The sequence below is a fragment of the Sminthopsis crassicaudata genome, chromosome 4 (genome assembly GCF_048593235.1).
Source record: "Sminthopsis crassicaudata isolate SCR6 chromosome 4, ASM4859323v1, whole genome shotgun sequence".
Taxonomy (NCBI): Eukaryota; Metazoa; Chordata; class Mammalia; order Dasyuromorphia; family Dasyuridae; genus Sminthopsis; species Sminthopsis crassicaudata.
In genome coordinates this window covers 295656529-295681541 of record NC_133620.1, presented here as the reverse complement: position 1 = coordinate 295681541, position 25013 = coordinate 295656529, and the positions used below count along the sequence as shown (strand labels likewise).

Below are 25013 nucleotides of genomic sequence, written 5' to 3'. Positions count from 1 at the left end.
AAAGGGGGGAATGTTTGTATGTTCAACGTGGCTTCCCCTTGGGGACTTGGGCCTGATTGATGGGATATGAGGGTGAGTATGTAGAAAAGGACACAATGGGTCCCAAATAGGACCCATACTGGAGTTATGGAGCAAGGTAGAGGTAGGTAGAAATGCCCAAAAGTGGCTTCTCTCTAGGCTTTTGCCACTCATTTTCCCACCCCTCTACAATTCCTGCTCTTCCTTCCTCTCATTTTGTGCCAGGTCAGAGTCCCAAGCAGTATTCTGGCTTCCACCTCCAATTCAGAGCCAGCCCCATCCACATCTAGAACTGGTTTTCACCACTTGTTAGCCTTATTTGGGGTATTTTTGTATTTGTCTGCCTTTGGAGAATAGATGTGTGTACACTTGTTTAGGGCAGGGGCTAAGTAAGGTGAGGTTCTTAATCAGTTGTGCACATATAGAACCAGCTCCTAAGAAAATCTTGGGCTGGTTTCTATCCTTTTTTTTTTTTGGCCAGATTCTGAGAATTCTTTGTCTACCTAATCTGCATTCTTGCCTCCTTCCCTCCCATTGCCACTGCATCCCCAAAATTCCTTCTAACAAGCCAGGTACGTCCCTCCACCGATTGGCTTTATGTTCTTAGTTTTTCCTTCAATGTACTTGTGTCTCTACTACCCTTTTGTTTCTCACAGCACACTACTCCCAAATCCCATCCTGCCTCCGCCCCAGCAGCACACTGTGGTTTGTTCGGTGTTGTGGCCAAGTCCAAACCACACTGTGATGTTAGAGTGAGGGTAAGGAAGGCATCACTGCCACCACCACAACTTGGACCCGGAGCGGGACACCTTGGACGCCCTGGAGGACGGATGACAAACAAAATGGATAGATCCCACAAATACACAGGAGTATCTCACCAGAGAAGATCCTAGGGCCACCTTGCGGAGACTTTGAAGAATACCCTCCCAGAAACTTTGGGAGAAATCCTAAGCGTTCAGGGAAAAGTGCTACCTCAACTGATGAAATCTTTCCGTACCTTTGCTCTCCTTACCCACTCCCACCACCACCTTGGCCTCCCTGGCTTTAGCAGCACAGAAATATTGGCACCTGAAGGAAAGCCATGCCAGTATTGAGAGTGCTGCTCCAGACAGGCTGGCTAGAGCAGCTGTGGGGAGAAGACAACCCTTTCGTCTCTGCTGGAGGAATAATCCTTTGTTCTCTGATGAGATAGAGACCAAGCCACAAAGTTGAGTGAAATTTTTATTTGATTTTGTTAGAAAAAAAAAGTCCATTGTAGGCAGAGGGCAAGTGTTCACACAGGATCTGTATGGCAGATATTTTCCTTCAGTTTTCCTTTTTCCAGGTTTCTACTTAGATCCACGATAAAAGGGTTACAGGGGTCAGAAGTAGGAGGGTCATCGGGAGAGCAAAGGAGGATCAGTAGAGGTCATGAGAAGTCCAGAGTCTAGTTTCAGGCTGTCTGGAACAGGAAATGAAATGAGGAGAGGTAGAGACAGCCCTAAACCCACCTTTCAAGGAAATGTCAACCTGTCACAAAACATACAAACATCTGATATGACTCTTTCATTTTAGAGAATATCACACAGCTAGTCGGAGGCAAAGCTTCTACTCAAGCAGCTGTGACTCCAATCCACTTCTTTTTTATTATGCCATTATCTCTCCCCGCCACAGAGTTCCCTCTCCCCAGGGTACAAGAACCTTCTCCCCCAGATTCCAACTCCATACTAGTATAGGAAGGGGTAGGACTCCTACCCTGGTCGAAGTTGAGTTTCTTGGCTGGGGGAGCCTCCCCTAGGCCCTCAATGTCCACTAGGTCACTGTTGGCATCTGAGTCATTCAGGGCGCTCAGCGTCACATCTGAGGGGGAGGCATCAACTAGGTTCCCCCCCAACATCAATTTCCCCAAACCTTCCCAACTCCAGTTCCCTCCTCCCTGCTTCTCCTCTTCCCCTACAGGTTGAGACTGCTCCCTTTTAGTTTCATTTCCAAGTTCATTCATTTGACCTCGGATCTTATCTTTCTCCTTAGCAGTCCTCTACAAAAAAACACTCCATGGCCCTCACCAGCCTTCTGCTTCTTCAGGGGAGGGCCCCCGGTTTCAGGGACACTAGTCCCAGTGGGTGGGGGTACAGGTAAGGCAGGAACCAGGACACTAGATGTTCCCTTCTTGGGCCCTTTCTTGGGTGATTCAGTTGGAAGAGGGAGGCCAGAGTCTTCATATACCTTTCGTTTCACTGTAGACTTTATTTGAGCGCTGAGGAGGAGAGACAGAGGATACGAAAAAAGGGGGAAGGGTGTCAAAGGGATATGGTGAATAAAAGGGCACATGGGGAATGAGATATTAGGAAATTCAGGGGAATTTAATCTGTGGCTGGGGAATTCTAGCTCAGAAATCCCTAACTTTTTCATGGGGAGGGATTACTTTTCATTTTTTCTAAGTGTAGACCAAGTAGATCACTTTAGGAGAAAGGGACAGGAGGCTTAGAAGTAAAATAACTGTCCAAAGCCGGGGAGGGGGCTTCATGCTTCTTTATTTGGAATGCCAGGGAACTCCAGAGAGGGAATCATATCATTGGAGCTGGGTTGGGGGGGGCAGGAAGGATATAGACACTGTCTCATAAAGGTCTACCATAAATACTCATAACTGAGTGGGAACCCCATTCTAGAGAAACAACCCCAAATACCCAATACAAAGAATCCCAGAAGTCCCTTTACAAGCAACTGACTAGGATTACACGCTTTATAAGGTCTCCTGGAGAACCTAAGCAAACTATTTCCAGAAGTAACCTAGGAGACCCCACCAAAATATTTCAAAAATCTCTGCTTCAACTGTAGTAATCCTCATATTGTTTATATCCACTTCCCAGGGACACCCCGACCTCAGACAGCAGGAAAGGTAGTGCAAGGGGGAAGAAAGGTCAAGAGGATAAGCAATCCACCCCACCCCACCCCATTCCCTGTCTAACCACCCTCCCTCACACAGTCCGGTCCTTGATGACACAGCTGATGCGATTAAGATCGTCCCCAAATCGCTTCACCGCAGCCCTCAGCATCTCTATCTCGGTGTCTGTCCACTTGGCACTGTCAGGAGGGGAAAGGGGGATGGGGAAGTGGAGTAGGGGAAGGAGGGGTGAAGTCACCCCACACACCACATGCTCTGGATTCTCAGTTTCAAAGCCACCAAGCCCCTTTAAAGTCCTTCCACGAACCCTAAGTATGTCTGTGCATCTAACAGAAACAATTTAACTAGGTAACCCCCCAGGTCTGCCTCCTTTCATTTCGCACAGTGCGGTAGGGCTCACGAAGCACTTCTACAAATCTCACTTCATTCTTGTAACAATTGTCCAAAGACTTAGTTATGCTTTTACCATTAAAAACAGGCACAGAAAACTTAAATGTGCTCAAGGTCACAAGTCAGTGGTTTATGGAGACCAAGTACTCGTAAGCCAACCGGCCCACAGTGAAGGGCAAGAGCACCGAGGCCGAGGGCCAGGGATGGTGGCTGCAGAGCGGTCTGCCCCTTCCCTTGGCAAGGGCAACGTGTGTCAGATCCTCCCTCCTCCCTGGGTCGATTGCCGAGTGCTCAGATCTCCTCCTCCCACTTCAAACATACCCGGCAGGGGAGGAGTCCGACACTGGATGCAGCTGCATGGTCAATTCACCGAGCTTTGTGAAGGCAGCACCAGCAGCGGAGAAGATCTCCCCGACCTGGAGGACGGCAGGGGATGGATCCAACCACTAGAGGATTGTGGGGTACAAGCCTCGGACCAGGCTCGTCCTGAGGGGCACTTTACTGGAGAGTAACACTAGAAAACTCAACTCTCCGCTCTGGGGAAAGCATTACACAAGGCTTTCTATTCTCCCGCCAGGTGAGGAGTGTACCTGTCGTTTTCCATCCTCTCTGCTGGGTGAAAAGTGGCATAAACGGGCGCACCCAACCTCCTTTCCCACTCGGAGGAAACACTACCAGAGGGTCCCCGTTCTCCCCTCCCCCGGGAGAAGGCGCTCCCACGCCAGGCTCTATCGGTACCCAGGAATTGGTGGGACGCTAAACTGGGGGTGGGGTAGGAAGGGAAGAAGCAACACCCGAGATTCCTCATTGTCCCTCCCAAGAGAGGCGTTATCCTCGGGAATGGGGGTGGGGGGTGGGTAGAATGTCCTCCTGGCCTCCCTCCCCAGGACAACCCAGGCTCTCTCGGTCTCTCCCGGGCTGGGGGTGGGGGAGGAGCGCGCACCTTGGTGGAAGCTGACGTCATGGCCCTGGACGCCAGCTCCCGGGGACGCAGCTGCAGCAGCTGCCGCGCGAGCAGAGAACGGGAGCAGCCCAGCCAACAAACGGCCGCGGAAGTCCCGCCCCTCTGTTCAGCAAGCTGCTTCTCACCGGCCCCTGGAGTCCGCCGCGCTCGCGCTCGCGCTCCTCCCCCGCACCATCAGTCGGAAGGAACGCTCAGTCCACGGGGCATGAAGGGAAGACGGCGGGCGCTGGAGCTCGCCCCGACTACCGGGGCTGGTAGGCGGAGCTCACTCGGCTTCCGGCGAGGCGCCGGGACACTTCCGTTTCTAGCTAATCATCCTCCGGATTTGCTCGCTTTCCACGCCCCACTTTCCTAGGCACGCTACTCGGAACGCTGGAGGTTTCTCGCCCCTCCCTCCTACTCTAGAAGCGACCCCAGGCATTAAAGCGAAGGAAGGATTACAAGCACAAACTCCAGCCGAGGCCGCAGAGAACGCTCGCTTTATTGTTTCTAGCAGAGACAGCCGAGGGGCTAGAAAGGGTCGAGCAAAAGGATAATGGAAGTTCTTCTCTACACCGTCCCTGACCCACTCCCCAGGGAGTAAACAGCAAAGCCCTCAGCTCCTAAAGTGACAGAAATGCAGGGACCCCCCGGAAGGAGGGAAAGGTTGGGAGAAGGGAATTAAATAAGAGACATGGGGCAAGGAGGACCCCCAAGTCCTTGGGGGTGGTGTGGAGTGTTCTAACGGACCATGTACTCTTTGCGCTTGTTGAGTCGGACTTGGCAGAATGAGAAGCCTCCCAGGAGGAGGTAGAGGCCAGCAGCAATGAAGCAATTGTAGCTCACTTGTTCATAAAGCTGGTAGATTTTCTGAGGACCACCCCTGGAGGATGAAAGTAAGGGTGAGGGCAGCTGCTAGACTTCCCTGCCCTCCCTGCCCCCAGGATACTTGAAGTCCAGCCCTCCGGGTTTTCTATCAACTCTCCAAGCTTTTAAGGGGCCTGGAAGATCCCTCCCACCCCTACAACTCACTCTTCAAAATCACTTTCAGTGAAAGGTACATCCTCAATTAGCACAGCAGAATGGACATTGAAGAAAATTCCAAGAAGGACCTGAGGAAATAACGCGAAAATAACGGGTAAAGTGAAACAACTCTAGGTTCCCAGTCACTTCCCAAGAACCAACCTTGGCTTGCCCTTCTTCCCTCTGTCATAACATCAGGTCTCAGATCTGGCAATACCCGGGTCAGACTAAACCAGAATGGGCCGCCTACTTCTTAAACTGACCATCCCCTCCACTTCCACCCTTCTCTCCTCAGAAAATAACAGGTCACGTTTTGAGATCCGGCAACACACCTCACCCACACTGCACATCTCTCGGGGGAGGGAGGGTCACTAACCCGAGACGGACTTCCTCCTCTGGCTTTCTACCCCATTCTGGAGGCCAGCAGCTGATTATGGGAAGCTGCACCCCAGACTTCTTTGTCAGATTCAGAATCAAGCTCTCCTTAACCAGTTCTTGTTCCTCAAGCTTCCCAGACCTTCCACTCTTCCTAACCTCAACTTCATACCACCGGACTGAGCTCCCTGAGAATAGGGTTTGCCACTTGCGTTTGAATCCTGGAGCTCAGCAGTTGACGGGCCTATAGCAGAGACTTAACACAGTCCGACTTAACGCCTTCCTCTCCCGTTCCCATTCTTATTGCTTTCCCACCATCCCTTTCTCCCCATGTCGGCTCCCACGACTCCCATAAACAACCCTCAGGTTCCACCCCGAAAGGGTTTTAGTCATTCACTCCCCAGAGCTGGGCTCCCGATTCCTTTGCACCCTCCTCCCTCGGCCTCCTCACCAGCATGATCACTCCCCAGGCGCTGAGTACGATGCCGCAGGCGGCCAGCTTGGGCCCGCAACACAAGAGGGAAGCCATGGTGATCCCAGGCTGGAGCAACTGGAATGCAATGCGGGTCTCAGAAAACTGAATAAAAGACCGAGGGGCTTAGCGAAGCTGGAATGGATGGGACGAGAGACTCCCCAGGAAGGGAGCACCCAGCTCGAGCCCGAAGGAGTGGCCCAGGTAGAGAAGGCGGGACTAGAGAGCGGGGGGGGGGGGGTAGGGAACAGATTTAGCACCCCGTAGAGCGGCTATTCCCAGAAAAGGGAATAGAAGAGAGAAACGCTGTAAAGAAGAAATCTCGAGCATGAAATCTGCAGCATTTCCAGCTCCCACGAACACATATTTTATCGGATCCGAGAACAAATAGAATTCTTTTACCCGCTGAACATGGTACGCTCCGCAGGAGGACGAAACAAGAAGGAGGGGCTCTTCACGTGACTGAAATTCAGAATCACGTGATCCTGGAGGTTCCCCTGCCGGCTCTCTAGCTTAGCCAACTGTGAGTGGAACTGTGGATTCCCTGTTCGAAGCACTTTTTTTTTTTTTTTTTTTTTTTTTTCATGTATTGGCCTAGTTTCCCTTATTCCTTAACTGAGAGAATGTAGGTGAAGGGCTTTGGCCAACTGTAGTGAAGGGGATGTTATCCGGCGGTGCATCTTCTGAGGAGAGGGGAACGAGACCTGCTTCCACCTTAGGCTTTAGGTGGGATGCAGTATTAAGCCTGGTTGTCTGATGGGGATGGGATGATGGCATATATATTTTCAAATCTGTCAACTAGATCTTCTGAAAATATCAGGAGAAAGGAGGAAAAGGATGTAGGAAGAACAAGGGATTGAGACTTCCTGAGGGAAAGGGCCTTTGTTCCCTCTTTTTCATTAACAGGAACTAGGAAGATCATCTTCAGCCCATTTGTCAGAGGTAAGCGCCGAGCCCCAAGAATCGGTGTGCTTCTGTGGCCCGAGCTAGAGGGAAGGAGTCATCAGAAAAGAGCCATATGATTCCATCCCCTTTCATGCCAACATTTAGGCTCAGAGATTGTATTTTGTTCATTATAACAGAATTGACATCAGGGTCAGAACTTGAACTTAGGTATTTACATTAAATGCTCTTTCCTACACTTTTCTTCCTACAAAACAGTCATGTGCCTACACTTGCAATATTGTATTTAATTCTGCCTCATGGACTTAGAGAAAAGTAAAACAGATTAGGAGCTGGCACGGAGAATGCCAAATGTAGCTGTAGCAGCAAGAGGCCTGTCTAGGTCATCAGCAGACCTGCTTCTATTCTACTCGTGATTTTGAGTAATTTGATTAACTTTTGTGAATCTCAGTTTCCTTATCTGACAATGATGAAATACTATTTTTAATTCCTACAACATAAGGTTGTTACAAAGAAAACACGTTATAAGCCTTGAAACATCATGAGCTACTAAAAAACTGGATTGGAGGAGCTTCTTTGTGAGCAGATTAACAGATTTAGTGTTTATCATTGGAAAGTCAGCTTGGTGCAGTAGAAAAAGCAAGGTTGATTTGGAACCCAAATCCTGGGTTAAAGTCTCACCTCTGATATTACCTTGGTGATATAAGGGCAAGCTGTTTAGCCTCTAAATCTGTGTAGCCATGTATAAAATAGAGATAATACTCCCTGTTTTATTTAAATAAATCTAGATAGATTTTCAAAAATCACAAGATAATGGACATACCATACTCTGAATAATTTTAAAGTGTTTTAGAAATAAGTTGTTACTTGTTCTGAAAAGATGAAGAAAAGATTTTATTAAAGATTGTAAATTATGGCATACCAGAACTACAAAGTATCCCCATGAAACTTAAAAGAGGTAAATTTATAACAAGGGCATAAAATCATTTACTCAGTGGTGGTACAAGATGATGATCAAAATACTTCAAAAGAGATTTAGTTATATCAACAGGTAGCTGACTTTAAAGGCTGTTTGGAGAACTGTCCCAGGGAAGATGACTGTATCCTAGGATATCATCTGGATGGTACAGTGGCCTTATACCAGTATTGCAGTTATTTTGTTCCCTGAGCAATAGATACTGAGAAGACTTATAGTTTACATATATGTTTATTAATTACAGATTGTAGCAAAGGGTCACAGAAATGAAAGGACCCAGAAGCAGTAAGGTGGTATAGCTAGGGGGACTAGCAGTGCTTTGAACTGGGAGCTTTCCCATCCTTAGGCAAAATGATGTGGGAGGGATGTCTGCCCCAAGACTAGAGTCAAAGAAGATTTTTCTTTACAAGAACATCAATACCAGAAAATAAGAAGCATGTGTAGGGAATGGGAAAATAGTACTGTCAAGGATCTGAATGTAAACTCATGACACTAGAGTGTGATATTAAGCTTGCTTTATATCAGAAGAAGAAAGCCCTCTCCTCTGGCAAGGAAGAGTGTGAAAAAATGAAGTAGATCAAGTGTGAGGACAGATCTCCAAGTTTGTGATTTTTTTGTAAAAGAATTAGGGTTAGGAAAGGAAATGGGGCTTTTCTAATCCAATCAGAGTAGTAGTCAGCCAGGTGTTAACTTAGATAGTAATACTGTTTTCTATCCGGCTTGGTTTAAGGTATTCATAAGGCAGGTCCAAACTTTCATTCCGAGCCACAATCTCCCTTTCCAGAGTATGTAAATCTTCCTGGAAACGGTTTAGTACAGCTTGGGGCCCAGGTCCTGAGAAGTATTGCTCTTTGTGATGACCCAGGGGAACCTGAGACAGAGAAGGTCATTTCACAGTTACACGCTTCAGATCTCTAGCCCCTTAGCTGCTCATTCTGTTCTCTTACCCCCAGACCCTGTTCCATCTATTGGCTCTAGCTCTCACCATGTCTGGCTGGAACCGACCCAAGTGCCATGAAATAGTCATCTGGATACAGGCTTGATGGACATTGGGCAATGTGGCCATCACCATCTCTAATGTTACATCCTTTGTAGTTGGCGGTGGCTGCCTCATAGTACATGGAGCATTAGGGACCCAGGTATACCAGTCTAGCTGTAATTAGGATATACACTGAAATTACTTAGGATCTGATCCCTTAGTTTCTTTCCTCCAAACTCCTCCCCCAATAAAGAAATGTATTTGGCCCACATACAGTCAGGGATTCAGATTTGCAAATTAATTTACCTGTCCTTGATTAACCGCAGAGTGTTGAGCTGTGCATGTAAAGATGCACATGGTGACAAAATGGCAGAGCTCATCACGAGACTGGAAAGATACAGGAAACCCTAGAAAAGAGAAGAGTTTGTAGAAGAAATAGACTCAAGGGAGAAAAAAGGGCTGGTGTTCTCCCAAGATCCTGGGACTTAGGAAAATTTTGCCTCTTAGAAGTTATATGATCTGTATTGGATTGCTTGCTATCTCGGGGAGGGGGGAGGGGAAGGAGGAGAAAATCTGAAACCCAAGGCTGTGCAAGGGTCAATGTCAAATTATCTGTGCATATGTTTTGAAAATTAAAAAGCTTTATTTAAAAAAAAAGTTACATGATCAAAAGTCTTATTTCTCTTGTCAATTTAGAAATGTAAATCACTTCCTCCTTTCACAAGTTTTTGTGTTGACAAATTCCTTTACATTGTAACTTTTGATACAAGTTTAGATATATACGAGGACTAATATATAGTGGCTTACAGCAGATAGGGGTAGGAGAAAATGGTCCTGTTTGTTGGAGAAGCTAGAGAATTAGAAGTGAGGAAAGAGCAATTTTGTCTTTGTCTCTCAGTTTATCCTTGAGTAGAAGTTGTAATGTTGGAAGATGGAGATCCTAAGATCTACCTACTGGCAACAGAACCCTGTTGACATGAGGTACCATCTGCCTTATGTGCCTTGTGCTTATGAGCTGGGCTTGTTTGTCAATACCTGGAATAAGGAAACGAAATGTAGGGAAATGTAAGAAGACTGAAATATGAGATCATCTTAGATGATCCTTAGGCCTGCAAATAATTTCACAAAGATAGGAGAGCTCAGAGAAGCTTTTAAAGAGGTTTCTAGGAAGGGTTTAGAAGAAAAGGGAGATGATTTTTCCTTTGAGAGATGTCAAGTTTTACCTCGTTCCTGCGCCTTACACAGGCCAATCTCAGTGATCTCTCGGCACCAAGCCTGTAGCTCAGGGTCATTCTGCACAAGTTCGTCTTCCAGATAATGGAGCTGGACTATTCCTTGCACATATCTGTTCTCCAAAAGAGAAGGAGGTTAGGGAAAAGTAACTAAGAGGAACAGGTGGGCTTCCAATAGAATCATAGAATTAGTTAGAAGGAAATTCAAAGAACATCTTTTTTCATCCCAAACCGATTTTAAAAAATCCTTTCTTCATATCATATCATCACCAACAGGTTGTGATTCCCCCCCCCCCCTTTGTTTGAAAATCACCAATGAGAGGAAGCCTGAGGTAGTTCATTAACTGAAGTAACTGTATATTAAGAAGCTTCTCTTTACATCAAAGAAAGTAGGCTTCCTTTTCTACCACTTTCCTCATTGCTCCTAGTGCTGCCTCTTGAGGCACTGAACAAATTTAGTGTCTTTTTATATGTTGGCACTTTTAAGTGAATGCAAGTTTCCTATATCTTTCCAGTCTTCTGCCTTCTCCTCTCTCTTTGAATAGTTGGGACCTTTGTTCTCCAGTCCTGCAGCAAAGGTCTCCTCACCTTTCATATCACTAACATTTGTTTAACTATGAGATTAATTTGGGCTAGGTGATTTGACCTTGCCCAGAGAAGTTAGGTTTTCTACTCTCTCCTAATTTATCCTGGTGTTTTGTTTTTTTTTTTAACTTTCACTATTTTCTTTCTCTTTTTTCCAATCCAAAGATCATTCTTGTTGGCCAAGAAAACAATTGTGTGCTTTTGTCTTTGCTCCATCTTCATGTTATCTATTAGAGCAGTGGTCCTGTCTCTACTTTGGTCCTTATTTGCCCATAAGTAATTTAGAAAACTTTTTGTTGTTCTTAACATTCCTTATCAGTCAGGTCACTGACATTTTTCTTATAAGATTATTCTGCTCATTTGTTTTTATCCCCAAGTAAGGCTGTTAGCTAAAAAGGCATTAGTCCCTTTAGACAATTCTCTCTTCTTCCTTAGCATTGTTTCTGTTTCTTTCCTCATTTTTGGGAGCTTCCCATCCTTCCAAGGTTACCTTTGACTATGAAGTTTTAGGTTATAGGATCTTATTCTGTACTTTCTCTGAAAGCTTTTGTATTCTCATCTTTCTCCCTCACCCCATATATCCAGGAAGCTGCCAAAATCTTGCCTTTTCTACTTCTGTGACATGTCCTGCATTATTCTCTTTCTCACACAGCTAATTCCCCTTATCACCACATTGGCCCTTATCACTTCTTGTCTGGACTATTTAAACAACTTAATTGGTTTATTTTCTTCACATCTCCTCTCTCCAATTCATCCTGTACACTGTGGCCAACGTGATTTTATTTAAGTGGAGATCTAAACACTTACTTCACTTAGTATACTCCAGTGGCTCCTTTTTGATTCACTTATTATTTCTTCTTTATTTCATACTTTTTAATCTTTTACAGCTTATATACTTATTAGTACAATATCATACAATATTAATATACACAAATAAGTGCATGCTTATTTATACATGCTAAAAAAGAAAAAAGATTTTACTGAAATGATTACATGGTCACAGGAGTTGGAAAGATCAGTGGCCTGAGACATAAAAGCTAGTCCATGAATAATTAATACTCTTTAGCTTTGGTGGACTTCTGGATGCCCTGGAAAGAAAGATATCCTGCTGACCCTGTGCATCATTGTACTTAACATGGAGTTGAGGGGGGCTATTGAACTATTTCTATAAGTTTGCTTTACAAATCATATCTGTGCTCTGCTTGAGTGAACTTTCTCTTGTCAAATGGTTTATAGAGTATGAGTATTTCATCTCATTCTAGTCCTAAATCAGAATTGCCATATTGTCCTAAAGCTTAGAGCTTAGTAAATAACATCCCCATTCCATTATTCTTTTCCATTTGAGTAAGTCATAACTTTTAATAGTGATGTTCCTTGTTGTCATGAATAATATTTCCTTTGTGTGTTTGAGGGATTTATGGGATTTTCCCCCCTTAGAATTCTCTATCCTGTGAATCATTGGGCAACTTTACTTGTATTCTTTCACCAGTGTTGTACCTGCTTTTCTCTCTCTCCCTCCCTTCCTCTCTTTCTGTTTTCCCACACTCACTCCCCTAACTCTCTCCATCTCTTTTTCTCTCCATTTAAATTGGAAGATTGATCTAGACAACTTTCTCTATGTCAATTTAAAGTTTCCTCTTCCTAGATCATGATTTTTTCTTATTGTGTAACTAGGAACAAATCATGTAATGTTGCTCAGTCTCAATTTCCTCATCTGTAGTTAAATGAACATATCATTCATTTTTTATAATTATAGTACCTTCACTACCTACTTCACAGGTAATTTTGAAGAAAGTGATATGAAACTAATATGCCACATAAATGTAAATCCTTCCATTGTCTTCTTTTTCTTATATCTTGACCATCATCTCATGACTCTTAAATATATCCTTTCAGTCTTGGCCATCTTGTTTACTTAGTCTATATTGTCTAGTTCCCAGTCCTCATTTGCCCTATCACTATTGCATGTTCCCCCTGTTCTGGTCCATCCCTCCCCTTGGTGCCACCTCCTCACCGGGAGATAATGTCCCAGAGCCGAACGGCATCATGAGCATAGAAAGCTGATGGGACCCCCAGAAGCCCTCGGTCAGCCAGGTCATCAGGAGGGCAGAGGGATCTATAGGTCAGACAAGTTGTTGCCCTTCGGAGGACTTCCAGGTGACCTCCCCCACCAGTATTCACCGCCTGTGTTGGTTGAATAGAGAGTTAAGATGGGATGGAGGCTGGGAGCCAATTTAAAAATTAGAAAGGAGGTTGGGAGGAATTTAGTTAGGTCATTTTTCACTTTTCCCTCTTTCTCAAGTCCGATCAGTTGCTAGACCATTGAGGTACATTTAACAATGTCCCCTGTTACTTCTGACCTGCATTATTGAAATAACATCTTTCCTTGCCTCCAGGCTCTTCTTTTCTCTATCATCTTTCAGTATTGCCAGAATACTTTATATCTTAGCTTCTTAAATTATGGTTCATGTAACTGATTGTGGGGGTAGTACAATTATGATTTATTATCAATAAATGTTTGATTTGTACACCTATTTTATATACCTATATATCCAAGGTTACATAAAAATTTCTTGGGTGAAAAGGGATTGTGATTAGGAAAAATTGAAGAAACCCAGCTCAAGATAATGCATAGATTTGATGCTGTCATTGCTCTGTCCTCAACCTTAAGTGACTCCTCATGATTATAGAATAAAATACAAATTCTTCCTTCCTACTATTCTCACTTTATTTCACATTACTCCCCTTCATACACTATATACCTATGTTCAGGGTAAACTGGCAAGTGCCCTTACATGTGGAATACAATTGCTCTATTGAAATCTTTCTCTTCCTTTGAGGTCCTGCTCAGATGCTGCTTGACCTTATTTCATCTTCCCAGGTTGATATGAACTCTTTCATTGAATCTTACATTGGTGTTGACTCTTCCTTTATACTTAAGTCATCATCTAATTTGTTGTTATTTGTGTGTATCTCCTATCATTATGTAAGTTCATGGAAGACAGGGATCATTCATATCTGGTTTAACCATATAGTTACAGTGCCTTGTGCATAAAATTTAATAGGATTAAAAATAAGATAGAATCAGGTGATTGATTGATGCTGTGGGAAAGGGGAGTATTTGTGGGCTCCTAAGGATTGAAAAAAAAGGTACTTGGAGTGGAGGTCTATAATCTTCCCTGACACACTCATCTTTTTTTTTTTTTTTTTTTTTTTTTTTTTAACTCCTGATGAGAGGATGAACTCTCATCCATTCATACCTGATCAAAAAATCCCCCATTAGAGATGAGCTTGGTCCTGGCACGAGTGTTAATCTCCAGTGTATAACGGAGGTGAGGCATCAGGAGCTGTTGGAATAGGAGCCATAAGAGAGGGGAAAGCTTATGTTCCACAAGACAATGGACTCTGGGCAAAGTTGGTGCTACAATAGAGGAGCATTAGAAGCATTATAAAGAATATGGACAGATTACATAGTTGGTATGGAAATGGGATGAGATCAGATAAAATCTAGTAAAAATAAAATAATATAAAATTTAAAGAGATAAAAAATAAAGAAATAGATGATAAAAATGATGGCCTCTAAAAGTTCTTGCAGGGATAAGAAACTCAGATAAGAGGAAAGAGTAAGATACCTGAGGGCATTGTTTGTTTTAAAGTTATGAAAGTGGGACTGAGCATATCATAATTGGGGAAGACCAAACTGATTAGAGGAAGGGGTTTATATGTGGGGCCAAATTATAAAATACATGATGGGAAGTAGGGGACATTTTTTGAGCAAGATAATTACCTGATATATATTTTAGAGGAAATTTAGGGTTCCAATTCATTTGCATACTCCCTTCTGATTAGCTCAAAATTTTTATTTTCTTGGGCAGTTTTTTTTCTTGGATCATTGAGGAAATGCTTACCATCTATATCTGTAATCTTTATCTTAGCTTATATTAATTACTCTTCTTCCTTGCCCCAGTCAGTGGTGGATCCCCCAAGGTTCTGGCATCTTCTCCAGGACTTTTTTTATACTTTTTATCTCTCTATTCTACTCTGTGCTGATTAATATTCTTAAAATATCTATTTTCATCCAAGATAAAGTCCAAAGTCCTTAATAACCTTCAAATCTACACAAATTTAATCCCCAAATACTTTAAGAACTGCTCATTCCTCTACAAACTCTCCAATTCAGGTAACTTCAACCACACACTTTTCCCCCACCTGTGCCATGTTTGTTGCTGTCTCTATTATAAGTGGGGGGAAAAAGGGAAAAGCAAGTGAAAGAGAGGGAGAGAAAGAAGAGAAAAAGTGAAGAGTAGAATTGAGCAAGGATCAGTAGGGAAAGGAATATGAGAGGGAAAGTGTGCCAATAGATGTTAAAAAGAAAGAGTGAGGGGCAGCTAGTTGGTGCAATGGATAGAGCACCACCCCTGAAGTCAGGAGTACCTGAGATCAAAACTGGTGTCAGACACTTAACACTTCCCAGCTGTGTGACCCTGGGCAAGTCATTTAACCCCAATTGCCTCAGCAAAAAAAAAAAAAGAAAGACTGAGCACCTACTTTATTACAATTTTGTATGTATATCATGAACCTCTTGAAGGCAGAGACCACATAATTCTTAATCCTTCAGAGATTTAATCAATGCCAAGCACACAATAAATGCTTAGCACACACTAAGTATCTGCATTATTACAATCTAGAACCTTAGAATGTAAGAAGTACAAAGAACCTGAGATATCATTAGTTCAATTTCATTTCACAGAGGAGGAAATTAAAGACCTAGAGAAGAAGTGACTTGTTCTTTCAGGTGTACTAAAGGTGCCTCCCAGGATTCTTTGCTGTCAGTTGAAACACATAATATATAATTGGTATAAAGAAACCCTACATGAATATTATTTTGCAGTCCTTTCCCAATCTAATCCCAGAAGGGTGGGATGTGAAGGGTAGCTAGAAGGTAAAGTTAGGTACCTTAAAGATGGGGTGCATCCCTGGGAGGCACCTCATGGTGGCTACAGCAAACACTTCAGCCATCAAATGAGTCTTCAACAGATGTGCTTGTAGTTCATGCAGCTGGAAGTCAGAATTTTTGACCCAAGCCTTGGCCAAGAGCCAAGTGAGGGAGGGATCTGAAGGCAGGAAGAGTGGTGGAACTGGAGAATCAGAGCTGGGAAGTTGGATCTGGAAGACAAAATAATACCACTATAGATCAAAAACTGGCAGGAACTTCAGAGGCCCAGTGGATGTTAATTGACTTGCCCAACATCAGACAGGTAGTGTATGTGAATCCAAGACCTTTATTCCAGTCACTGCTCTTTTTATTGAACTACATGGGTTTTTGAAAGGAAGAAGGGTTGATTAAATAGAGCAGAGTCAAAGGTCTATGTCTCAGGAAATGGGTCAGTGGGATGATGGAAGGATGAATAAGGGAGCTGAGTAGAGGGATGCCTAGGTTCTCTCACCTGGATGACCATGGGGAGCAGCTTCCCATCAGGCTCCATCTTTAACATAAGTAGGGGAGCAGCCAGATATTGCCTCTCTCCCTGGATCACATTGGCCTGGATTCCAGCTAGCAGTGAAAAGTCAACTTCATAGAGGCAACCCTCCTGGAGGATATATATCAGTCTGAGTCTGAGGTCAAGTTTCCAAGCTTAACGTGGAACAACAATTTTAATATCAGGGACAGTCAGAACATCAGCAAAAAGGACTAAAAAGAGTCCAGATTCTTAACTGGGCTCAGGCACACAGAATTTGAAACCTGGAAAGTACCTTGGAGGTCATCTAATTCATCCTTTCATTTTACAATGGAGAAAATTGAGGCCCAGAGATGTAAAATGATTTATCCAAAGGCCACACATCTTCTAAAGCAAAGCAGGGCTTAGAAACCAAGCCTTCTGACTCCAGAGTCCTTTCTATTTACATTTGGGCCCTTTGTTTAGATAGTCTTCTCTCATATCATTTGCCTTCTTTTCCCGCTTTCAAACCTCATTTTTTTTCTTCCAAAATTTTTATTTTCCCTCCTCTCAATTTTCCTTTCAACTCTTCTAAATTCCTACGCCCTCCCCTGCCATCTTTTCCAAGACATTTTCCTGAAGTCATTTAATCTCATGACTTCCTTCTCTCTCCCTTTTTCTATGTAATGAGGTCCAGTACTAAGATCTATATGAAGAGTCTTCATTTGTTAATCTGCTCCTGTCTCCATTTGTTTCTTTTTCTGTGTTGTTTCTCCTGTATTCCAGATTCTCCAGAAAAAGAATACTAGGTTCATTTTATTTTTATACTCCTCTTCCTTTTATTTTACATGTTTTCAAGATTGCCACAAAATAAATTTTCCATGAAGGAAAGGTATTTAGTTACTGTTAACTCTTCCAGTTGTACTTCTGTGAATGCTTATTATTTTTCCAGAATTTAATTAGGGTTCTTCAGTTTTAAAAACAAGTTATCCTTATGGCATTTCACCCTATTCCTTTCCCTAAACTTTGAGCAATGTAGTTAGAAATTCACCTAATTTGATTCCTTGAAGCTTTTTAAATTCTGTATCATCAGAGAGATTACAAGGAAGAAAAAAGAATTGGGAGTAAAGAGAAGAGTATTACCTGGAGCTTTCTTTCCAGCTGGGCCTTAAGATCCTCTGTCCCTGGGGGAATCAACAGTCGAGTAGGGAGTGAAGAGGATTTTCTCAGCAGTGTGGGATTGACACCATTGAGGAACTGGTAGCCAAAAAAATCATCATCCTTCCAGGATAGGCGCACCCTCTCTGGGAACAGAAGGCAGAAATCATAGCACTAAAAAGGGCCTCTCCTCAGGGTCCCAAACATTTGGGCCCCCAACTTTCAGATGCCCCTGACCTTCAGGAAATTCTCAAAAGAGATACCTAAAGTGTGTTACCTTTATGGCCATTTCTGGGTAAAATAGTCAGTGGAAAGACAACAGTGATAAAGTATTTAGGAGAAGTTGAGTGTTGTTGATATGGGGAAAGGGAGAACAGAATATCATGGATGGGTCATTGGAGAAGATGAGCTTGAATTGGAAGATTATAGGGCGGTTACTTACTGGCCAGGGCACTCTTGCCACCCCAGAAGATTTGGTCATAATCTTCCAAGCTATTCCAGGAGCCCAGGAAGGTGTACAGACGTTTAAGGGCAATTTCTGTCACCCTAGGATAAGGAGTAAAGGAATTGGGTTAGGTTGGGAATTAGATGCTTAAAAATTAGATGCTTAAGTGCCCTCCCCAAACCCTATATCTACCATTTTGTCTGGAAACTTCCACACCAAAGCCCAGTTTTGCCTCTTGTCTCATTCCTACCCCACAACCCGTGTCCTTTCGAAGTCAACCTTCTTCTCCTCATGGAATCTCGCATCCAGAGGCAGGTCTTTCTCTGATGCTGCAGCCACTGACAATGGTATCCCTTTCTTCCAACTGGTCCAGCTGAAATCAAAAGGATTAAAAGAAAAAAGGGTTAGTGGAAATTGGAGGCCACCAAAGGATCAAAAGTCACAGTGTAAATAAGGTGGAGCCCAGGAATCTGAGCTTAAATTACTGAGAGATCAAGGGTCAGGGACATCACCCATAGAGTGTCCTTCTCGCCTTCAGCTCTTCTTCTTGATGTTTTTGAAACAGGCCTTGGGATTCATTTCTTATCATCCAAGCTGGGGAAGCATGGAAACAAGATCTCACTTACCTGATCCATCTCCATGTATGTGCTTCCAAGCTGCTCTCTCCTCCCTAACCCCCAGTTCACTAATTTCCTGAATCTCATCCCCATTTTCTTTTACTCTCTGCTTTCATATCAAGCTTATTTCTTATCCCTTTTCTTATCTGCTACCCAGTTTCAGAGCAGATTTCCTATTATTCTGAGACCTCATCTCAAGCTTCCTATCCCATCTTACCCCTTTCTTAGTTCTGAACATTGTTTTCTGGCCCTGCCCAACTTTTACTCTCACACCTCCTGTTTACCAAAATCACATTCTTTGCATTTTCTATTCTGAGGCCTTTATTGTCGCCTTTTTCTGTTATTAACTTCCTAAAATCATACACTGTACATTCTCTTCCTCATATCCCAGCCTCACCCAGCTAAAGGTACTGCTTTATGTTATAGAATTGTCATATTTTCTTCCAGCTCCTTCTACTTCTGACCTCCTGCTCCCTTGTTGTACACTGCCTTCCTTATACCTTCCCTTTCTTGTGGTTCTTCCTTCCTTCTTGTCCTTTCCTTAACAATTCCCTCCTATTTTTTAACTTTAATTCCAACCGCACCCCACCTTTGCCAAGTCATAATCTTTTAAGGTGCTTCAGTTACTTTCCATTAAAACAAGGTCAGTAATTTGGCTGATCCTTAAATTCTCTTCCAGGACTAAGTCCATTGCCCTCTCCTTGCTTCAGACTCCATCTTTCTCACCAGTGGTCTCAGGAAGGCAGATGATACTATCCCCTTCTACCCAGCGGTAACAGGGGAATACTATTTCCTTCTCTTCCACACTCTGTTCAAAGACCCAAACAGTTATATGGTTGCAGAACCATGCATCCTTTATCAGAAGGTGAATTTTACGAAGCTTCACAAATTGGAGGGGACCCAGGTCTTCTGAGACATCAACTTCAAAATCTTCCATCTACAGCATAGGTAGAAGGAAAAGTAGGTCAATCAGAAGGTAGAGAACTGAAATCATAGCTCACAACATCTTGTATTTTTATAGATTTTACACACGAGGACCCTGAATGCCTAATGTCATAAATGTAGTAAAATTTGAACCTATATCTGAAGACACTTTGCCTCTATGTTGAAAAAAAGTTTCACAGGTAACTGTCTACTATGCAACCCAAAGACTTGTTCTCCTCTCTGGGGGTCACTGTGAGATTAAAATGTGAGGAATGAACTTACTGTTCATTTACACTGTTGTTGCTGAAGATAAACAAGCCTATTCCCTTATAATACATGTGATTTGGGGCCTCAGTGTCCTCATTTATAAAGTGAAGGAGTTGGATTAAATGATCACAATGTAAATTCATAGTAGGTATTTAATATTTGATAAATTGAATTACATTTCTAAGGTTCGTTCTTTCATGTTCTATGTACGTGTTGGTTACCATTATGGATGCTATAGGATTATACTTGAATAGTTGGGGTCAGTGCAATTAAATAAATGTTTAAGTGACATAAGTTTAGGAAAAGTGGTTAGTCTGGAGAAAAAACAAATTCAGTGGAGGAGGCAAGAATTGGAAAACCTATGGAGGATATGGTACTGGAGGCTGAGCCATGATGGATGAGTAAGATTTTAAGAGGTAGAAAGAATGTGAAAGTTAGACTAGATACCTTCTAGGATTCTTTCTAGAAATAATCTTCTATGAATTGTACACGTCATACACATCTTATAAATAATAAATTCTAGATTATAAGTGATAGATCCCAGAGAACAGCTTTTCAAAGTAGTCAAGGGGCAAGTAGTGAGATTATATCAAAGAGTCTGACATTCATTTACCTGGGGATGAATATAATGGAATATACTATGCAGTAAAAAATGATGGAGACTCAGAGAAACTTGGGAAAGACTTGTATAGACTTGAGCAGAATCAGAACAGTATACAGAATAACATTGTAAATAGAAAATTTTAAAAGACCTAAAAATTGATTAACAACCCATCATTTCAGAGGACTCAATGATTTGTTGGATTCAGAATGCTAAAGTGAAAAAGTACCCCAGATGGTACCGTGAGAAAAATAATCTTGAAACTCTTTAGTTAGAAGTTTGTTATTAGCTCTTCATGCCCTAATGTAGATGGTATTTTTACACCCCTAGATGTGCTGCCCTAAAAAACCTAAGACCTTGACAACTTGATAAACATAAAGAAATACTGTTTTATTGCTGTCTGGGAATGGCACCCTTAATGTGATCATCGTTGCCTTCTGTCTAGAATAGAAATTTCTTTTATTATGACAAATGTATTAAGAAACATTTTGCTGTCTCTTCTATCTATAAATATGTGGCCCTGAGACCACTCATTTGCTGACTCCCCTATTCTGGTGGGGTTCAGTCACTGGCTAACAATAAACATTCTTAAATTTTCATTATTTTGGCTGCCCTGTGTTTTCTCTCGCCTGGGTACTTCATTGCAAATTAAGATCTGTGTTTTGAATATGACTAATTTAGGAAGTGGTTTGCTTGATGAAGCTTTTTTTTTTTTTTTTTCTTTTTCATAGAGAAGCAGGATTGGAGAGAGAAAAAAATAGGTTTTTGTTTACCAGTTTTTAAAATTCTAAGAGAACCAGGGGAAAAGGGACAATAGGAATATGTCATATTTCCATAGTGCTTTTCAAAGAACTTTGTCTATAACAAGCCTGTCTGATACTGTGTCAATCACCCTACTGATTTCCAGAAAGGTGAAGTGATTTGGCCACTTAGGAACAAACTAGAGCTTCAGTGGCAGAGTGGGGCACTTTAATCCAGATCCACTAGCTCCAAGTCTAGCATTGTTTCTATAGGTCCCTTTCCTGTCCTCCTCTGCTTTTTGGCAGAGCAGACTCCTCTGCTTTTTGGCTCCAAGGTAAATGACCCTTCCTGGGGATCCCAGAATGCCATATATAGTTTGTGATTATACCCTTTGAAGGTTTCTTCCCGTTCAAATCCATTGTCCCTTATGCTCCAACTTTGTTATTTTCCTATCCTTCAAACTAGGATCAGCATGGCAGTAAGCTAGAAATCCCTGACCCAGAACTTTTTCCCGATCCTCTCTCAGTTGTCCTAATGCATGATACTTAAATAACTCAGTTCCCAGTTCTCTTCACATCTTTATCCCCTTCACTGACCTGTCCTCGAGCTGGCCGTAGCCGAAGCCCCAATTCCACCTCTGCATGGAGCCCTACCAACCACAGCTGCACCTGGTTGGTGGACCCTGAGAACGCAAAGTTTCCAGTGGCCACTCGGACTCGGTAGCGACCCATCTGTCTTGGAGACTCTGGCTGCTGTGAGAAGAGTAACGGGAAAGTTGCTCCAAGCCCTGTTTACTGCTGTCCAGTGATTCTCCAAGGCGAAGACTCAAGCCTTTTAGTGAAGAAGCCCTTCCCATACCCACCTATGTACCTACAGCTGTCCCCACCCTTCTCAAAATCTTGGAGCTTCCACTTTCCCCACCCAGGGGATGGGCCTGGACCTGCCCTGGAAAATGGGCAGGGAAGGGGGAATGTCTGGGGTTTCTTTTTAAGGTGATTAGGACTCCTAGTATAGGAAATAAAAGGGCTTGGTTATCAGAAACAGGAAACTTGCCTTTTTTTGGTTAGGGGCTCCCCCCACTGTCCCTTCCTGAATTCTAAATAGCTTAAGTCTGACAAAGTGACTTCTCTTAAATTTTTGTTATATTTGGTTTTAAAGATGGTTTTCAGAGTAGGACATGATTTCTGTGTTCTCTTCCAGCTTATACAATCCATGTTTTATGACATGACTCATTTCTAGAGTTTTAAATTTTTCCCAGGTATTTTCCTCACATTCCTCCCATAAGTAGTAGAATCCTTGTTTTACAGAAGAGATAACTGAAATCCAGAGAGCTTAAATGACTTGTCTAAAATCACACAGCTAGTGTCAGTATTCTTACTCCTGGCCCAAATCATGTTTATTTCAGTGCAGCAAAAGCATTATTTATCTGTCCCTTGCTTCCAACATAGAAGTTGTTGGGTTTTTTTTTTAAAGAGAGGGTTCTGAGAATACTGAGAATAGGTAAGGGACTTGAGGTGTGGAACTTAAAGTTTAAGGGGAATTTTAGTAAACTCAGAAAAGCGTGTTTGAAAGGGGCAGGGCAGGCTCAGATGGTGACACTGTTCTCCACTGGGCTTGGCTGCAGGAATTCATAGGCCAGGTTTTACTGAACATTCTTTTCTTTTTTTTTTTCTTTTTACAAAAATTTTATGCATAGGCCATTTTCCAGCATTGACAATTGCAAAATCTTTTGTTTCAACTTTTCCCCTCCTTCCTCCCCGCCCCCTCCCCCGGATGGCAGGTTGACCAATACATGTTAAATATCCTAAAGTATAAGTTAAATACAATATATGTATACATGTCCAAACAGTTATTTTGCTGTACAAAAAGAATTGGACTTTGAAACAGTTGAACATTCTTTTCTATGATCTCTTTTTCAGGGAGCCCAGATCTTCCCTCAAACAGCTCAGCATGACTTAGCTTCCCAGATCCTGAAAAATACTCTTCTTTGTGCTATTCCAGAGAAACCTAACAATAAAACAAGCATATCACTCCCAAAAGACTAGTAAAGTTCCCTAATATCCCTTAATGGGATCTTAGATTTAGAACTGGAAGGAACTTTAAGCTTCTTTCTGGTCTAGCTCCCTGCCTCTCCACCACTCAGGTCTAGCCAGTTCCTCCCCATTTCTTAGGAGAAACTTTAGACTCAGAGAAGGAGCTTGTCCAAGGTCACAAAAGTACTGTCAGAATTGAGCCCAGATTTCATCCCAAATCTATCTTTTTTCTGTAAACGTTAAGTATCAGATACTATGCTAAACACTAGGACATACAAAAAGGCAAGAGTCAAGTCCAAGAGCTCATAATCTAATGGGAAAACAAAAAGCAAACCGATATGTACATGCCAAGCCTATGTAGGATAAATAGGATATAATTAGCAGACTGAAAGTACTAAGATTAAAGAGTGGTTGGGAAGGGCTTCCTGTAGAAGATAGCTTTTTGGTGGGGACATAAAGGAATCCAGAAGATGAGAAAGGAGAGCATTTTAGGCCTGAGGGACTGCCAGAGAAAAGCCTGGAGCTTAGAGATAGAGAACAGTATCTTGTCCATGGAATAGCAAGGATGTCACTGGATCCAAAAGTATGTCGTGGAGAGCATGGTGTAAGAAGACTGGAAATATGGGAGGGAGGAGACCTAATTTAAGGTTTTCTTTGCCAAACAAGATTTTACTTTTGAGCCTGGAGATAATAAAGAACCCCTGGCATTTATAGAGTGAGGGTAGGTAGTGACAGTTGAATGTGAGCTTAAGGAACATCACTTTAGTTGCTTAGAGGATTGAACGGAATAGGGAAAGACATTTGTCTTCCACTCTTCATCCAAGGTTTGGCCCTCAGTTTTAACTGCCCATTTTGCCCATCCCCTCACTATGGCTGAACTTGGCTCAGTATCTAATGGGATTCCTGGTGAATAGTTGTCACCATTTTCTTTGTGCTTGATGAAAGCATGTGCATGGAGCATGGGGTACCCAGGCATACCAGTTCAGTTGGAAGGAGAAAACAAAAAGAAAAACCTCAAGTTACTCAGAACCAAACACAGTGTCTCAGTTTCACTGACTTCCCACCTCAATCTATGAGCAGGTCTGTCTCCCAGCTTGACTTAATGACACTATACAAGTGAAGATGCACAAAGTCTAAAAAAATAGAGCTCCATTCCTGGAATCCAGGAATAAAAAGTATAGACAGTAAGAGGAGATTGGATGGGGTAGACACAGAGACAGCAATCTGTTGAAATCTTGGGAGTATTCTGGGATTTTGGGGTTTGGAGGAAGATCTGAAAACATGATGTGGAGGTATAGTTTAGGAAAATATTTGGCAGGTGTTCTTTTTAAAAATTAATTTTATTTTAATATAGGAAATAAAACAAACATCTCCATAATACAGTATAGTAAAAAAGATGATTGCATATGAAACTTCAAATCTATTATGTACAACTTGCTATTCTGTTAAATTATTTTACAATATACAATAAATATATAACATACAATACAATTATCATGTAAATTTCTTTTTTCCCTTTCTATTTCTTCCTTCCCCTCAATCTGCCCTTCAGATAGCTATCAGAAATAAGGAAATATATATATATATGTATATACATATACATATATATATGTATATGTACAGAAAATACTATCTGTGTCCAGGAAAAGAACTAAGGAGACTGAATATAAATCAACACATGCTTTTTTCTGTTTGTTTGTTTGTTTTGTTTTTTTAATCTATCCCAAGTTTTTCCCTTTTGCTCTGATTTTTCTCTCCCAACATAATTCATAAAACAATGTGTATTAAAAATAAACTAAAATAGGAATCCTTGTAATTTCCTTTTTTTTTTTTTTTTTTTTTTTTTTTTTGCTTTGCTGAGGCAATTGGGTTTAAGTGATTTGCCCAGGGTCACACAGCTAGGAAGTGTTAAGTGTCACAAAGAAGAGCTGTTAAAAACATCCTATTCACATTCAAAGTTATAATGACTATTTGTGATTTTTCTTCCATTTTATTTTTACTCACTATTC

At 42.3% G+C, this 25013-nt stretch overlaps 3 protein-coding genes and 1 long non-coding RNA gene across 13 annotated transcripts in view; 1 reads left to right on the top strand and 3 right to left on the bottom strand.

Moving 5' to 3' along the window:
* Positions 1–1226: 1226 nt before the first annotated feature.
* Positions 1227–4529, bottom strand: BACC1 (BPTF associated chromatin complex component 1). 9 transcript variants are annotated; one of them, XM_074311711.1, is made up of 6 exons: positions 4236–4523; positions 3614–3708; positions 2980–3081; positions 2064–2254; positions 1753–1857; positions 1227–1459 (listed from the first exon to the last, which is right to left on the bottom strand). In XM_074311711.1, the coding sequence occupies exons 1-6, from the start codon at positions 4254–4256 to the stop codon at positions 1395–1397; spliced, it is 579 nt and encodes a 192-aa protein (XP_074167812.1). In that variant the 5' UTR covers positions 4257–4523; the 3' UTR covers positions 1227–1394. The 9 variants fall into 9 exon arrangements, with proteins under 9 accessions (XP_074167812.1, XP_074167816.1, XP_074167811.1 ...); XM_074311715.1 differs by having other exon boundaries at positions 1227–1455; XM_074311710.1 differs by having other exon boundaries at positions 3614–3738; positions 4236–4489.
* Positions 4530–4707: 178 nt separating this feature from the next.
* Positions 4708–6545, bottom strand: RNASEK (ribonuclease K). Its single transcript, XM_074311721.1, has 3 exons — positions 6085–6545; positions 5268–5347; positions 4708–5118 (listed from the first exon to the last, which is right to left on the bottom strand). The coding sequence occupies exons 1-3, from the start codon at positions 6160–6162 to the stop codon at positions 4977–4979; spliced, it is 300 nt and encodes a 99-aa protein (XP_074167822.1). The 5' UTR covers positions 6163–6545; the 3' UTR covers positions 4708–4976.
* A 94-nt stretch (positions 6546–6639) lies between these two features.
* The window catches only part of LOC141566736 (uncharacterized), a 29721-nt gene continuing 11347 nt past the window's right edge, over positions 6640–25013 (top strand). Inside the window, exon 1 of the long non-coding RNA XR_012489381.1 lies at positions 6640–7047. This is a non-coding gene — a long non-coding RNA (uncharacterized LOC141566736). The remainder of the gene's footprint in view (positions 7048–25013) is intronic.
* Positions 7884–21825, bottom strand: LOC141566733 (polyunsaturated fatty acid lipoxygenase ALOX12-like). Of its 2 annotated transcripts, XM_074311708.1 has the most exons (14): positions 21568–21824; positions 19165–19375; positions 18334–18415; positions 18072–18194; positions 17819–17922; positions 17362–17522; positions 16228–16371; positions 15737–15946; positions 14041–14127; positions 12795–12964; positions 10187–10308; positions 9270–9370; positions 8970–9137; positions 7884–8855 (listed from the first exon to the last, which is right to left on the bottom strand). In XM_074311708.1, the coding sequence occupies exons 1-14, from the start codon at positions 21700–21702 to the stop codon at positions 8676–8678; spliced, it is 1998 nt and encodes a 665-aa protein (XP_074167809.1). In that variant the 5' UTR covers positions 21703–21824; the 3' UTR covers positions 7884–8675. The 2 variants fall into 2 exon arrangements, with proteins under 2 accessions (XP_074167809.1, XP_074167810.1); XM_074311709.1 differs by lacking the exon at positions 8970–9137 and having other exon boundaries at positions 21568–21825.